Source organism: Podarcis cretensis (assembly GCF_951804945.1).
Source record: "Podarcis cretensis genome assembly, chromosome: 9".
NCBI lineage: Eukaryota > Metazoa > Chordata > Lepidosauria > Squamata > Lacertidae > Podarcis > Podarcis cretensis.
This window is the reverse complement of record NC_137178.1, coordinates 27,333,479-27,350,689: the sequence shown is the minus strand read 5'-3', so window position 1 is coordinate 27,350,689 and position 17,211 is coordinate 27,333,479. Positions and strand designations below refer to the sequence as shown.

The following is a 17,211-nucleotide window of genomic DNA, read 5'->3' as shown; positions in this document are numbered from 1 at the left end:
TGATTCCTTATATTTCTGCCCAATCACTGAAGTCTGGGAGGCGTGGGAATCATTGTTTGTGGTTTCTATGGCTTGGATGGACAGCTGGCATCCACCAGGAGCTGTGTGCTCAGTTGTGGGCCCAGTTCTGTGAAACTGCCTCATAGCTGAGAGAAGATGGTCTCCTTCCTTATTAAACTTCCAGCACTTAGCAATTTCTTTTATCTTTCAGCTGATGTTATGGTCAATTGCAACGGTTTTACCTGACTGTACACTGCTTAGTGAATAGCCCAATTTTGGACTTCTGTAAATTTAATCCTTCTTTATTGTGTTTGTTGTTTATGATAGATGCATTCCCATGTGCTATCATTTTATTTTTTGGATTTCTCTAGCTCATCTTATTCTCTCCACCACCAGCACACCCCATAATAAATATGGCTTCTTTTTATTTTGCAGTTTTATATGCTCTCCTACACACAGTCTCCTGCTGTCTTGTGGTTCCATCCCCACTGGTTTAAATGATTGTTTTGCAGCTATTCTTCCAGCGTGCATATGGCATTCCAACATACATCTATTTTCCCCTTCAGGGTGGCCATTGCCAAAAACCCCAGGATTCTTTATACTTTCAGGACTGAATAAAATAAAGATTTTATCGACTTCTGGAAGGACTCTGTGGAAGCCACACCCTTTATTACCGGATCACGGCGGATTCCAGACCTTTATTTCTAGTTCCGGTACTGAATTTATTTCAGGCCTGCTCCGAAGTGTCCACCTGTGACCTGAAAGTCCTCAGATCCCTCTTGGAAGGAAAGACAGAGACAAGAGGGCGGGGTGCATTCTGTACTTTCTCAGAGGTACCCTTTTTTACTTGGTACGCTCCAAGGCTGAAGCCTGGGGCTAAACTCTCCCTTCCCTAAGCAAGACAGCTGTGGGAACCCGGGAGAGCCCATTCAGCTCGCCCTCCCCTCGGGGCTGGCCCAGTGCCTTCCTCGCCGGTCAATTCCAGCGGGAGGCGCGCGCGCGCGTGCGCCTGGGCTGAGGCGGGCCGGCGTTTTGTTTGGCTTTGCTCGCCCGGGATGGGTGGGGGCGAGGGAGGCGGCAGGAGGGAAAGGGAGCGGAGCGAGAGTTGCTCGCCGGCGCTCCTGCAGCGAGGGAAGGACGGCGTCCTGTGGGCTCGCCCCTTCGCGCCCACCAGGAAAGCGGGCGCCTTTTTCGGGGAGACGCAGCCGATGGAGCGCCCCGCGCCTCCCTCCCGGCAGCAGCGTTGGCGCCGCCTGTGCCCGCTCGCCTAGACGGGGGCCGTGCCTCTTCTAGGGTTAGGATGGAGTAGCGGGCAGCGGGCGGCGTCGCTGGCTGGAGGCTGCCCGGCCACCTGGGGATGCTTGGAGACGCCTAAGGCTGCCCCGACGGCCGCTCTCCCCTCAGAGGGCGCTGCGCTCGACCTCGTCTGTCAGCATGGGCTCGCCCTGCCGCTGCCGCCGCTCCAGCGGAGGGACTCCTTGACGGCTCGCCTCTTCGTGGCCCGTTGCCTCCCCCCGGGAGAGGCGGGGAGGGGGCGTGCAGCTCTTGGCCCGGCTCTGCCGAAGGAAAATGCTAGCCGGGGGTTTGCTGGCCGGTTTCTCCGTGCTCAGCTTGTTCACCTACGGCTATCTGGCTTGGGACGCGGCTGCTGGCGACCCCGAGAGCGCGGGCGCAACGGCCAAGTTCGAAGAAGGACCCGAAGCGGAGCCCGCCCCTTCTCCGCCACACCTCATCTTCATCCTGGCGGACGACCAGGGGTTCAGGGACGTGGGCTACCATGGCTCGGAGATCAGGACACCCACCTTGGATAAGTTGGCGGCGGAAGGGGTGAAACTGGAGAACTACTACGTCCAGCCCATGTGCACCCCGTCCAGGAGTCAATTCATCACAGGAAGGTAAGACGTTGGCGCTGGTTGGTGTTTTTTTTTAAGAGGGTGGGTGTCAATTTCAATAACCCTTGAAAACTGAAATAGGTGAGTGTCTGCTCCTGTCTTACGTCGCAAGATGCCTCTTCTAAAATCTCTCTTGCACAAGTATGGCAAATTCAAATGGAGTTACGGTATTGTGGCACAAGCTTTTGTGGACTAGGGTTTCTGATGAAATAGGTCTGCTTGCCTTTAAAAGTGCCTGTCTGTTTGCATGTGCTGTTGCAGACTTAGCACAGGTACCCTCCTCCTGGAACATCTGACATTTAACTTTGCTTGGAAGTTTTGTCCTTAGCTGAGGTTTAGGAAAGTAGTGGGTTAATGTGTGAACTAAAATCAGAACTTGTGCTTTGTTAACTAAGCATTTGGCAACTGAGAGCTACCCACTTCATAATATTATGATAACAGCTGATTTGCATGTATATACAGTGCATAAAAGCCTCTTGTCACTCCATTCATGTGGAAGCTGCCAGCAACTAGTGAGCATCATTTGAGTTCTGTTTTTATTAACACAGCTGGGGGGGGGGGGTAGAATCAGGAGCCTTGAGCCAGCAGATGAGCCTCATCTGGAAAGTAAAACAAAAGTTACAAGGGAATGAATGAAAGCTCAAGTTGTCCCAGTTTGTTGTCATATGCAAGTCCCCGTTCTTAATGTAAGAGACAATCACTCAGACAGTCATTGGCCAATGCGAAAGATATCCATTGAAACCTCAGTCCAATGAGAAAGCCAATTTGAGTTTAAAGCCATAGTAAGCACTTTGGCAAGAACATCTTAAAGAACTTAACCACTGCATTGTTACACTGCTCAATATTGTCTGCATCTCCAGCTGTTAATGTCATAGCATGATGTGTCCGAGCGCAAATTTAAAAAGGCTGTTTCTCCCGTTTCATGCCGTATTAATCCAATTCACAAGCCTCTATTTTAAAGGGCCATATCCTAGGATCAAAAATATGCTAATTGAATCACTTGTTGACATATTGCATTCCCATAGTATAATTCCTCCTTGTAGAAAGTTAGAATGTGTTTTCAGTATCACCAAAGCAGCTGAAAACAAACTTGTTATTTATAACACTTTAGATGTGCAATCCATTTCACAACCTTTATCATTCATTCTGATAACTGTGTACACTAGTTTCGCTGTTACTGTAGTTTTATCATTGCCCACTCATCTTGGTTTTAAGCTTAGGGCTTCTAAGATCATGTCTGATATAGTGTCTGCTGAACAACAACGCTGGCTGTCAGCTTCTGCTGGTCATAATTATGTGCAGTGTTGGGATAACTCGCAACAGATAATGTAACATACTTGATCATGAGAAGAGCATGGAGTTCATTTTTGGCCCTAAACTTTTTTTCCTAAGCGCATAGGTCAGGAACCTGAAGTTATGACGATAGCACGTATTCACAACTAAGATGCAAGTTTCCCCCCCTTGTCTGTTACTTTTATTGTGGCTACCATCATTCTACGTATATTACAAAAATTATAAGACACGGGTGTACTCACAGATATACAGTCTAATAAAATATAACATATGAAGGAACCTTTTCCTGTTGTGGACCATTTCCAAGTAAATTGTTCTCTTATCCATAAATGAAACCTCCCACCTGGTGGTTGCTTCAGTAATTACGTATATTTCAGGGCTGAATCCACACATTTGTGCACTGGGTGTGCAGGCATGTCTGAAGCAGGGTGGGTACGAAAATATTATTCCACTGAAAACGGAAATGATATCTTTGTGTGCCTGTATGTGTGGTGGCGTATGAAGAATCACAAAAGTTAGCATGGAGCATGAATGCGGGCAGTGGGGAAGCACTCTCCTTTCACTCATGTTAGTATCAGCAAGGTTGTTTTAATAAAATGGAAACTGTTTTACTTCTGTTGGAACAGCTGGAAACAAAGTGAGAGCCAGAGTTATGGAGCCACCAGTAAATGCTCTGCAGAAAAGACCTACAGTTCACAGTCTGTTAGGCAGTCTGTTCAGGCTACATGACAGTTATTTGTTCATCTGGCTATGGAGAGTTTCTGTCCAGGTGATGACCTGTCCCTGTTAAGTATGGAACAACTGGAAGATGACTCAGAACAGAACAAACCAAATCCAAAGGAGCTTGGATTACCAATCTGGATTGCTAACTATAAAACACATACTGTTTAAATTAGGCAAGGAGCGAACTAAAACAAATAGATTGGGAGGAGGCTGAGGCTGCAGGTTTTTTAAGTGAATGTTGTGAAAAATTATTCTGAAAATCCAGTTGCTGTATTTTTTGAAGTGGTTTTAGGAAAACTAAGATTTTTTCATGCACTTCCTTCTGATTTTCATTACAGTCTGCCAGACTGGCATGATACAAACTTATTTTCTTTGCCATTTTATTTTCAGAGCAAGGGATAGTATACAACAAAAGTAACAAAAGTAAGAAATAGAGTAAGGGTGTGACTGCAGAAGGGTTTGACCAGAGTGGAATTAAGAGTACATAATAAAGTTATTTCTCCTTTGTATGAAAGCCAGAGATGGATTGTTGAAATTCTCCATTTCCTACTTCCGTAATATAAATAAAATAATATTAAAATAGTGTGGTTTTTGCATTATGTGACTATCTGGTCTACAGTAAGTTAAATTCACACATAAAATATTCAGCAAAAACTTGGTAAACTTGTGATACAATTGATCTCAAGTTTAGAGGCCCTTAATAACAGTTCCAGTTTTTGAGCTTTGGCCAATATGTCCTTGCAGTTTAAAGATGGCTCATGGATAGTAAACCCAGGATGGTTGTCTCAGTTACCAAGATTATTATGGAAGATGGGGAACAAGGGAACAAGCATGTGGTCTTAAAGGCAGTAAGTATTTTAGAAATTAGAATTGGCACCTTTAGACTTTGAAGGGGTCCAATATTTTTGTAATGTGCTAAGATCCATCTGAACCTCACCAACAGTTAGCTAAGGCCCTGAGGAATAGTTCAGTCGGTAGAGCATGAGACTCCTAATCTAAGAGTTGTGTGTTCAAGCCCCACATTAGGTGAAAGATTTCTGCATTGCAGGGGGTTGGGCTAGATAGTCCCTGTGTTCAAGATCTACAGTTCTGTGCAATCATACGCCAAACATATTAGTCGTCTTGAGGCTACATGTATGGCAGAGGTAAAGTGCAAACCCTGAAAAAGTAGAGTTGCAGCCTTTTCATCAGATGGTGTTGGTGTACTGTAAACCATTCCTAGGCCTATTTGCAACTTGAAATTCCTGGAACAGCACTTGGACTCAGGAGCACCATTAAGCTGCAGAACTTTGTCACTGCAGAACTTTGCCATCAGTGACAAGAAACTGATAATAATAATCAGGGATAAAGGTTCCTCTTCCCCAAGTTGTAATTACTTCAGGTATATCCGGATTCAACTTGCATTCACTTGCTCACACAACCATTTGATGTTCAACACCAGAAGAAATGAATGCTGTGTGACACCTGGTTAATGAAAATGGAAGATAAAATACCTACTCCACTCCACGTGGTGAATTTATGTCCTGGGCCGCTGAAGCTCAACTGGGAACATTTATTTTTCTAAATATTCCAAAATTGCAAGCATGTCCCCCTTTATCTTTTCCACCCTCCACCTCTAGACCAAACCGATCCAGCTTCTTTAGCCTTCTCTCAAATGATGTTATAGACTCTTTCCCATGGCATGTACATAATTAAAGCAAATTAAAACAACGTAAAAGTTTCTGGAATAAAACAAAATGGTCTTGTGTGGCAAAGTTGTCAAAAGGCATTGTGTGCCATGGAAAACAAGCATTTATGAGAGCCATAAAAGATTTAATAAGAAAGCTAACTTCAGTATTTTATATGATCTGTCCCACATGTCTACGCACATGTTTGGAGAGTGATCGTATTTCATATTTTTATTTATTATTATTAATACTAAGTTTTGTATAGAACATAAAACTGAGTTCTCCTGATTAGTGGTTGGATGTATTTTCAGCTGAGTAAATGGGAGCGTTCAGAGACCATAGAACTATGCTTCCTGGATTACATTATTATCATTAATAATGATGATGATAAATTTATTACATTTCCCTCAATAGCAGGTCCCAGGGTGAATTTAAAATTCAGATTTAAAGACAGTTAAAACAAATTGCAGTCGCAGGTATAGAAATAAGAATACTGAAAATGTTATTATATTTAGAAGAAAGGCATTAATAAAACTAGCCCAGATATATCACTAGATTTCTTGTACGATGTAATGCAGGAGTCAGCAAACTTTTTCAGGAGGGGGCCGTTCCACTGTCCCTCATACCTTGTGGGGGACCGGACCCACCGTCTCCCGAAAGGACCCCCCTCTCCCCAAAGGACCCCCTGCCGCCACTCATGCCACAGCCACCAACGCCGCCTTGTCCTCAGCAGCATCGTCGGCCTTGGCCAGATGTCCGCAGGGTGCAGAGCCCATGCTGCTGGCCTGGGCGGTGGAGGTAGCCTCCCCACCACCGTCGCATCCTCCCGCTCAGCTCTTGGCCATACGCGGCCACCTCAGCAGGAAGGAAGGGGTGTTGCCCAGAGGCATCGGATTGGCTCCAGGAGTTTCCTGCAGCCAATCCAAAGCCGTGCCAGCGTCACTGCCTGCCCAGAGGTGTCCACAGCTTTGGATTGGCTGTTGGAACACTCTTGTAAAGTTTATAATAATCCTATTGCTAGTGACCCAAGGCACTCATTTCAGAGTGGATAATGACTGTTGGTGATCTATTCCATTTGACTTGTGAGCTCTATTCAGATGTTTTAAGAAGATTCCGAACAGCATGGGTTTAGTAGGATGTCCTAAACCTGTGCCTTGTTCAAAAGCCCCTCACAAAGCCAGCGTTCCATCAGGGGATAAAGGTAAAGGTAAAGGTACCCCTGCCCGTATGGGCCAGTCTTGACAGACTCTGGGGTTGTGCGCCCATCTCACTTAAGAGGCCAGGGGCCAGCGCTGTCCGGAGACACTTCCGGGTCACGTTGCCAGCGTGACATCGCTGCTCTGGCGAGCCAGAGCCGCACACGGAAACGCCGTTTACCTTCCCACTGGTAAGCGGTCCCTATTTATCTACTTGCACCCGGAGGTGCTTTCGAACTGCTAGGTTGGCAGGCGCTGGGACCGAGCAGCGGGAACGCACCCCGCCACAGGGATTCGAACCGCCGACCTTTCGATCGGCAAGTCCTAGGCGCTGAGGCTTTAACCCACAGCGCCACCTGCGTCCATCAGGGGATAGAAAGGTATTATTGGGCTGAAATTAGGAGCATGCTTTTACCCAGCCACTCATGAATGGCGTATCTTAAATATCCCTCTTGTTATGCATCTTGGCAGTTGCCTACACTGTAGTCTGATATGTGGGCCTTCCACCTCCAGCCCTAGTATGTGGAATATATTCCAGTTCCATACTTTGCTTCGAGCTGCACTTGAGTAATGCATTTTGTTATAATTGTTAAAAATTATAGCTGTACACTTCCTTAACATTCCCAAGGAGCTGACTGTTGATTTATTTGGAGGATGATTTTCTTTATTCGGGATGATTTAAATGAACCACATATCTTTATTTGGCTGCACTGTACTTCTGTATTTACATGTTGACACAATTTGAACTGTATCTGTTCACAGCAAGTGGCTCAGAACTCTCTTCATTTCTTTCAAATGACAAATGTAACATACATGTAAATAGGGGAGACCTTGTAGTTATAATACAGTTGGATAGCTTTTGATGAAGTCCCAGGCAAAGATACCAGAGGAAAATGGAGTAAGAGGACACATTCTCTGATAGGGAATGTTTTTTGTTTGTTTGTTTTTTAAAGGAAGCAGAATATAGGGATAAATGAACAGGTCTCATAATGGAGATCTGTGCTGGAACTGGTGCTTGTATTTACTGTGTTCATAAATACTTTGAGGTCAAGGTCAGCACTGATGTAGACAAATGGGCAGGTGCCACCTAAGTATTCAGGATGGTGAAATCCAAAGCATAGTGTGAAAAGCTGCAGTACAGTGAGTCAAAACACTTGGCAAGTGCAGCAAAATGGCAGACAAGGTCCATTGTTAGAAAATGCAAAATGACACATGGACAGAATCAACAAACAGTACCGCCTATAAGCTTATGGGATTCAAATGGTGCCCACGAGGGATATTAGCATCATGATAGGTGGCTTACTACAAACTTTTATGGCAGTAACTAGAACATAGGATGGTGGTAATAGGGGGTAAATCACACTCTTCTCTTGCCCCAGCCTGGTGGGATTTTACAGCATGGCAGGGCCACTGCTACAGCCATAGCTCTGCTACAATGGCAGCTGGGGCCACAGGCAGTGACCAGTAGTTGGCCAACAGAGGCCAGTAGGGCTGGCAGAGGAACACCACTGCCCCATCTAGCGCTCCCCCCATCCCTATGCAAAGGATTGTTCTGCTAGTGTTTTGCAACAGTAAAAGAGGGAAAGAGGCAGATTTAAATATTTTAAGGTAAGAAAGGAAAGTTCACATCCTGTTTAAAAGGACAATTTTGAATTAAGCAAAACAAGAAAAGTAAGTGCTTGAATAATTAATTTAATAATGTAACCTAAATTTGTGGGGGTTTTGTATCGTATTTGCTGCTAAAAATAAAGTTGTGAATATTGTGTAGGAATACATTTGCCCAAACTCCTTAACAATTACGAAGTAAGTAAGTAGGTGTTAGACAAATATGTCATTTTTATGCTGCATAATATTACAATTTAAGGAGATGATAAATATTCCAGATTATATTACTTGGCAGTGTTGCCTTTCTTCTTCCGGATGAAATTTCATTTTATGTCATTTGGCAGAACTCATTTGGTCCCACCAGGACTCCATAAAAGTGCATCAAGAGCCTGGGTGCTTATTTATTCCAAGTCTGCACCCATATGACACTGTTCTAAAACAGCAAATTAATATATTTCCCATTTATTAGCAGAGTTTTTGGCGGTTTGTGACAGTACTCCTTCTGCGTCAAATCAGAGCTCCGTCTAGCTCAGTTATCCTGTCCTAAATCATAGTATGATTCAGCTTTTCAAGGATGCCTATAATTACACTTAACACCGTTAGAATTTTTTTTTCCAGATTCTTCCATTTGTCTCTGGCAAAGTCTGTAGACTCAATGATACACAAAATATTTAGGAATCTGAAGAATTCTACGTTAGTGTTCTGACTTGCATGCATTTCTCATAAGCAGGAGTGGAATCCCGTGAGGTCTAGTGGTCAGCATCTTAGCAGCTTTCTTCATTGCCCCTACAACAACACAGAAAGTCCTCCTGGATAACATCAGAAATATCCGCTCATCTGGAGACTCGGGGGCGGTGGCATCTGCTGCATGGTATGGCCATGGCTGGTCCAGGTGGGGGGACCACCATCTTCCCACGTGGCTGGAGAAGAGGAGGGTCATTTGGTACCACCCTCCTCCGGTTGCTCTGGATCACTGGAGTGGGTGGGCACTGGCCTGCAAACCAATTAGGCACAGGGCCGTAGGGCCAGACTGGACCCACCCTACTGTACTGTATTTAGATGGCTTACCCCTGATTTTTGCTGCTGTTGTTCCACTTGTATTCTTAGCTGGCAGGCTTTGGGTTTGAAGTCTGGTTTCCCACACACCCCACTCAACCTTTTCAGTGCCAGGCTGTACAAAAGTAATTCTCCTGTGAAAAGTTACCAAGTTAAAAACAATATTTTCTTATTCCACTAATCTGCTTCCAGTGTTTGATGAGTCATCTCTACTCATCATAGTAACAAAGAAAAGCCCAAAACAAACTATCTGACTTTTTCCATGGGAATAACGTAGCAAAGCAAGAAAAATGAAGTATTTATGTTTTTCTATATCTGATGGAAACAACTGAATGTAAAGAAGGGGTGAGTCAAATCAGTATTTTATGGTGCTGAAGGTTATACAGTGGTACCTCGGGTTACATATGCTTCAGGTTACAGACTCCGCTAACCCAGAAATAGTGCTTCAGGTTAAGAACTTTGCTTCAGGATGAGAACAGAAATCGTGCTCCGGCGGCATGGCAGCAGCAGGAGGCCCCATTGGCTAAAGTGGTGCTTCAGGTTAAGAACAGTTTCAGGTTAAATACGGACCTCCGGAACGAATTAAGTACTTAACCCGAGGTACCACTCTAAACTAAAATTGAGCTGAAGGACAATTCACACATTTCCCCACCCCCCTCTAAGATTATGCAGATACAAGAGTCCACTGGAATTTCCAACAACCTTAAAAATCGTTCAAAAAGTGAAGCAGCTACACCACAAGACAGAATAATTCAGACATGACACATAACTAGTACTGTAAGGGTAGAAATGCATATTCCCATCACCATGGCAGTACTGATGGAAGTGCACATGTCTTCATTCAAACTCTGGCAGCACAGAGGAGGGTTCCATTGGATTCTTTGCATCTGGATGCATGGCTGATTCACATCCAGACATGAATCTGCATCCAATCTGCACAGCTCCCAATCCACCAAAGGAATCTGCTGATGGAAGTTTGGTTGAGTGCAACAGCTGATACAGTATCCATGTGTTATCACTTCATGCATTGCATAATTTTTCCAGGTTAGCAGAAGCACAAAGACCACACATATCAGGAAAATAAAGAACCAAATTAGGTATATGTTTCAGGTAGGATTGGTTTTAGCTGAACATAAAAGCAAAAGGAAGAGCTCATTTGTAAGCAGGTATCAGAAGACAAAGGCCCCATCTGCACTATACATTTAAAACAGTATCGTAGAATCATAGGATTTTGGATTTGGAAGGGACCCCAAATGTAATGCAGTCCAACTCCCTGCAATGCAGGAATCTCAACTAAAGCATCCATGACCGATGGCCACTCAACCTATGCTGAAAACCTTCAAGGAAATAGAATTCACCACACTCTGAGTGAGTCTGTTCCATTGCTGAACAGCTCTTACCACCAGGAAGTTCTTCCTGATGTTTAGTCGGAATCTCATGTAACTTTAATCCATTGGTTTGAGTCCAACTCCCCAGAGCAGGAGGGAACAAGCTTGCTGCATGTGACAGTCCTTTAGCCATTTGAAGATGGCTATCATCTCTCTTCTCAGTCTCCTCTTTTCCAGGCTAAACATAACCAGCTCCCTCAGCTGTTCCTCATAAGGTTTGATTCCAGACCCTTGATCATCTTGGTTGCCTTCCTCTGCACGTTCTCCAGCTTGTCAATATCCTTCTTAAATTGTGGTGCCTAAAACTGGACATAGTATTCCAGGTGTGGTCTGAGCAAGGTAGAATAGAGTGGTGCTTTTTTGATGCTACACCATACTGTTGATATTCTTGCAACACCTAACACAGCCGAACACAGCTACATTTATATTCAGGAGTGGCCTGAGGTGTTTCGGCACCTGACACGAAATGCCCTGCTGTTGCCCCTGTGATAGTAGTGCAAACTCCATAGGGAGTCTGGTGGGAAGATCCTTTCTGGGTTCTCACACTTTCCAGTGGGGCTTTGCATTAGCTACTCCCTTCAGCAGAATCCAATGCAAAGTCCCAAAATACCATGGGGTGGGAGGAGCAGGGGAGATCTCTCTCTCCCCCCTCAGCAGCAAAGCTGGGTGACAGAATACCTCCCCTCTCGATGACTCGGCAGGAGGGGAGGCATTCCCCAGAGCTTTGCGACCAGTCCCTCTCTGCCCGTAGAGGTTGGAGAGACTGGCAGCAGAGCTGGGCGGTAGAATGGGCATTCCACCCCTGGGAGGATGCTGCCTGAGGCAGCCATGTCACCCAGCCTCAAGGGTGGGCCACCTCTGTTTATATGGGAATGAGACAAATTGTTCAGAACATGCTGACTTTGTACAATGAATCTCTTTTATAAGTTTCCATTGTTTCTTTCCTCTAAGTTCAGTTAAAAAGGTGGCAGAAAGAAAGGAGCACCTTCTGCTATCTTTAATAAACCTTGAAATATGCAATTACCCCAAAACACCTGGAAAATGTTCAGCGGTATCTAATCAAATAAATATTGAGAGTGGGGATATAAAAATTAATCTGTCTTATGGGGCTGCACTGCCAGATGAGGTTACTCAGTTGGGTTCACCTTTTCTTCAAATCAATCCATGCTTGGCTGATTTACTACAAGTCCTGGAATTCACTTCTTTGGTTACTGCAAGCTTGTCTCCGCCATAAAAGTGTAATCCAGTACCCGTTGCTCTGCAACTTGATATGAGATGAGAATGAGGTGTTTCTAGGGAAGCAGATGTTTGATTCACATGTATAGAATCCTAGATCCAAATCTTTCTAAACAATGGGTAGATTTGTTGAACTTGGCTTGTTTGACATGGCCAGGGTTCCATTAAGCAGGGTGGAACATGTCAATTTGACGGCAAGGTAGCCATTTGAGCATACCATGGAACTCCTTTGTGTAACAATCCCTGCACTTGTGTGTTTGCTGCTGTTAAAAAAAAAACCCTATACCCTGCAGTACGGAAGAGAAAAAAGTGTGTGTGTTAGGATATGAGCCAACAATACTGAGCCTTTAGGATAAAGTCTTTCTGGAATGTATTACTTTATTTCCATTAGTATTTCACACTTTCCCAAAGGCCCAAGGCAAGCCATAAGATGTGTTAAACACAATTACAGCATACTAATAGAAAACATGAAAACCAATGACTTATAATAACCTGATCCTTTCTTAGCCTGTATAAGTGGTAGCGCTGCAGGAAATGGTGGCGGGAAAATATAGGACAAAATAGGTTGTGGGGGTAAGCTCTGTTTTACATGTATTAATAAAGCTCTTGGAGGGGAATACAGTAAACTCATCTGCTTGTTCAGCACCTGCACTTTGAATGCTGTCCAGCTTTTGGTGGATTGTGCGAGTAATTAGGAGGTATGCATCCTCCACGCTTCTTCTGCTACTGTCTTAAGGTACAGGTGAAACACTGTGCTCTAACAGAAGAACAGCCATGCTAGATCTGACCCAAAGGCCTATCTCGTCCCACAGTGGCCAACCAGATGCCTGTGGGAAGCCCTCAATAGGATAGGGGTGCATTAGACCTTTCATTCTGCTCTTCCTCTGCAGCTGGTATTCAGAGACATACTGCCTCTGATCCATTAATTTGTCTAATCAGCTTTGGAATTTACCAGGGTTTGTGGACATTACTGCAATATCTTGTGGTAGTGAATTGCGTGATTTAGCTATGCACTGTGTGAAGAAGCACATCCTTCCCTCCTGAATCTTCCACTGTTCAGCTTCATTGGGTGACCTCCAGTCCTATTATTCTTGAGAGAGGGAGGAAAACTTCTCACTATCCACTTTTTCCATGTCTTGCATCATTTTATAAATTTCTGTCATGTTTCCCCTTACTTTTATTTTCCCCCTTAAAATTAAAAATCCCCAAGCATTGTAACCTTCCTTTATGGAAGAATTGCCCCCTGAAAAGAATTGGAGTTTTAGTTCTCTGACAGTGTTGGTTTTCCTTTTTTTGAGATGTCTAGACCAAAATTGTACACAGTAATGCACGGCCTTTGAAGAGCGAGTTACTCTTCAAGAATGGGAAAATTCTCAGGACATGAAGGAAGGTGGGACTATGGGCTTGCCATTAAAGATTAGGTGGTTGAGGATTTCTTCTCCAACTCCTTTTAAAATAGAATATCTCTATCATATCTATCTCTATCATCTCTATTTCTATCTATCTCTATCTCTATCTGAACTGCCTTCAGCAACCTAGTGACCTTCCCTTTTCATTTAGGATAAAATGCCCTATGGAAGCAACACTCCATCGTGATGTAGCATTGCTTCAAGGGCAGTGGTGTTGGGTTTTTCTGCAGGCTGGGCTGGGATAGGAAAATAGCTTCCTCCATTTCCCAGTGGGTATGTGGATTTCATTACAGACATCCTGCTTTAATATTGTGCATTGAGAAGGGAGAAGGAAAGGTGCAGTGGATGAATGTCATGTACAAGCCATTGGCTGGGACTGGTGGGAACTGGAGTCTGAAGAACATTATGGAGGGCACCATGTTGACTAGTCTCTTAATGATGGCTATTATAACATTGATGGCATTTCACAGGTTATAGGGTGGATGATTGTGTAGTGGGAGCTCCAGCTCCTTCCACTTCTATTGCTGCCACTTTTAGACTTGCCCCCTGAATCCACACTGTTGCTACTGTTTATCTGTCACTTTAGCAAAGAGTCCTAATTTCTTTTGTTGTTTTTGAATGTTGGTATTGCTCCACCTTGGGCAATTTGGTGGAGAGGCAGCATCTAAGATAGACAGGGAGTTTAAAGGCTTCTTGTAGCCTAGCACTGCAGATTGGCATGTAAGACACGTTAAATTTAACAAGCTAATTTGATCCTGTTTTGCTTAGGAGCTGTTTAATTTGTGGTCTGCATATTTCTTAATCTGTGGCTATTCCAGAGGAAAAATTGCAGCTATTACTGCACTGCAAAGCTATCTGTGACAGTTGGTGCTGATATAATACCAGCCCGGGAACAGTGGAATTAAAGTATTTCAAATATGCCTAGTGCTGTTTGCTTATCAGCTGCTAATACCAGGCATAAAATTATGTAGGTTATGTTGAGCCAAACTAAAATGATTTCCTTATATAAACTGTTTTTATTACCAAATTAATCTTTTGGGCACTTTCAACTTATAAAATCCAACTTTTAAGTCTCCTCACATTACTGGAAAGCCACAGAGGCAGACATTTTGTTGCCCGGGACAAGGTGCATGGTACCCTTTACCAGCCACATTTTGGGGGCGCTGTGGGTTAAAGCCTCAGCGCCTAGGACTTGCCGATTGAAAGGTCGGCGGTTCGAATCCCTGCGGCGGGGTGCGCTCCCGCTGCTCGGTCCCAGCGCCTGCCAACCTAGCAGTTCGAAAGCACCTCCAGGTGCAAGTAGATAAATAGGGACCGCTTACCAGCGGGAAGGTAAACGGCGTTTCCGTGTGCGGCTCTGGCTCGCCAGAGCAGCGATGTCACGCTGGCCACGTGACCCGGAAGTGTCTCCGGACAGCGCTGGCCCCTGGCCTCTTAAGTGAGATGGGCGCACAACCCCAGAGTCTGTCAAGACTGGCCCGTACGGGCAGGGGTACCTTTACCTTTACCTTTAAGGCAGAAAACCCCACAAGTACTTCTTTCCCCTCTCCTCTCTGGTAGTAAAAACACCACAACAATAAATTAAATAGCTAACCATTTTTTGCCCTTTCATGACACCCAAATTATCTGTTTGAGGTGGCCTCCCACTCTAATAGTAGGGCTGGCACTGCAAGGGGGGCAAATATGCTCACAGTTACACCAAGTGTGATCACAAATCACTTTCTGCCAAATAGTTACAGAGCGATCCTGTAGATTGCAGGAGACATTCCGATGTACAAGTAGGATTATGTGGTTGGTGGAATAAACTACTTATTTCCTGCTTCAACAAACAGCCAATAATTGGAAGCATGATTTTGCCCTGCAAAAGGCAGTACTGGGTGCAAAATAGTCATATATGGGGTGATGTTGGAAATCACTTGTTTGGGGGATTTAAGCAACCCACTCTCTCCCAGCTTCACTCCCTCATTCCCAATATGCAATAAGGGGAATAATACTGTTGATTTACCTTTCACCATTGGTCTGATCCAGCAGGCTATTCTCCTGTTCTTAATGGTGGGGAATCTGTAGCCTTCCATATATTGTCGGACTCCAGCTCCCATCAACCCCAGCCAGCCTGTCTGGCCAATGGCTGGGGTTGATGGGAATTGAACTCCAGCAACATAAGAGGGACATATAGGTTCCTTGTCCCACCCTTACAGGGTTGTTGTAGGAATTGCAACTATGCATTTGAAGTGCTTTTAATACACAGCAATGATAAACAAATACCACTGCAATATCAAGTAAAATTAATACTCATGCATTGCAGATGTACCAAATAATACTGTGGCCCAAGATTTTCTAAGTTAGAAGAAAACAACAACATTGTGTATAGTTTATGGATTGTAAATTTAAAGATCACGTTACAGACTATTAAAATATTATGATAGATATAAAATGACATGCTTCAGAACTTAATACAGCAAGTAGTTTATGGACTGTAGGAGAAGGAAATTTCATAAGAATCTCTGCAAATTTTGCTGGCCCTGCTAATCTAAATCTCCTGGGAAAGGGAAGGCAGTCCTGTTTGGAGCTGGAACTATATTTTTTAGGGGGGTTCACTGCATAAAAATACAAAATAAAAACACAAAATACATAATAAAAACAAGACAAACCAACAATGACCCCCCCCCCCGAAAAACACACATTTAAAATGACATAGAATGTTAATCAGCCAAAGGCCTGGTTGAAGAAGAACATTTTTGCCTGGCGCCTAAAGGTGTATAATGATGAACATCCCTGGGGAGAGCATTCCACAAATGGGGAGCCACTGCAGAAAAGGCCTGTTCTTGTGTTGCTGCCCTCCGGACCTCTCATGCAGAAGTCGCATGAAAAAGACCCATCCTAATAGATCCCCCACCTCTACAGAGGGGAAGAGATGCTGAAAGCATAAATCTCAAACAGGAAATGATCTGACTATGACAAGGGGTAGACTACAAACAGTAGAATTCCCAGCAAGAAATTGATGCTACACATGCTCTGCACAGCATCAGGGACTTAAGAGTCTCTGTCTACAATGGGCTCGGACTTCCTACTAGAGCCTGTGTAGAAGAAAAAATTGTTGGTCTTCAGGAAGGAAGAGTATGCACAGACAGGCACTTCTCAAGCACTCTTGAGGCTTGCAAGTGCTTGTTGGAATGTGTACAAAGCTTCAAGCCCTTTCAGGATGAAAGGGATGGCAATGACCCATCCCCATTACAACCTGGCAGAGAGAACTCTTGGGAAACAAATAAGGTTTCCCCTCCTTATGCAGTCAGCATGAAAGCTCATAATAATCAAGTCTACTTAACATCTGAGCCAAGGTTAGTTTGACCTTCACTAGCTTTTGGAGCAATTGACTCCTGCCTCTCTGTAAAGATGCTTAGGTAATTTCAAAGAAGCTCAGTAAAAGGAATTATAGGGCACAGATATTGCACCCATGTGGACAGCAAGATCTGGGATGTGCAAGGACAAAAAAGGGCAGGGGTAGAACATTGTATTGCAAAATAGCCACTCTTTGTGGATGGTGCACAACAGTGTTTTACACACCTTTTCTTCTACAAAGTGTGTTGATTTAGTTAGATGAATCACCCAAATTCTCTTGTGTTAGGTAAAGGTAAAGGGACCCCTGACTGTTAAGTCCAGTTGCGGACGACTCTGGGGTTGCGGCGCTCATCTCGCTTTATTGGCCGAGGGAGCCAGCGTACAATTTCTGGGTCATGTGGCCAGCA

General features: G+C 44.3%; 1 protein-coding gene across 1 annotated transcript in view; it reads left to right on the top strand.

The window, feature by feature from the left end:
- The first annotated feature begins 1,074 nt into the window (after positions 1-1,074).
- ARSJ (arylsulfatase family member J) overlaps positions 1,075-17,211 on the top strand; it is a 43,145-nt gene continuing 27,008 nt past the window's right edge. The window contains exon 1 of the mRNA XM_079990239.1: positions 1,075-1,895. Within this exon, the coding sequence (XP_079846365.1) occupies positions 1,570-1,895 (326 nt within the window). The 5' untranslated portion in view covers positions 1,075-1,569. The remainder of the gene's footprint in view (positions 1,896-17,211) is intronic.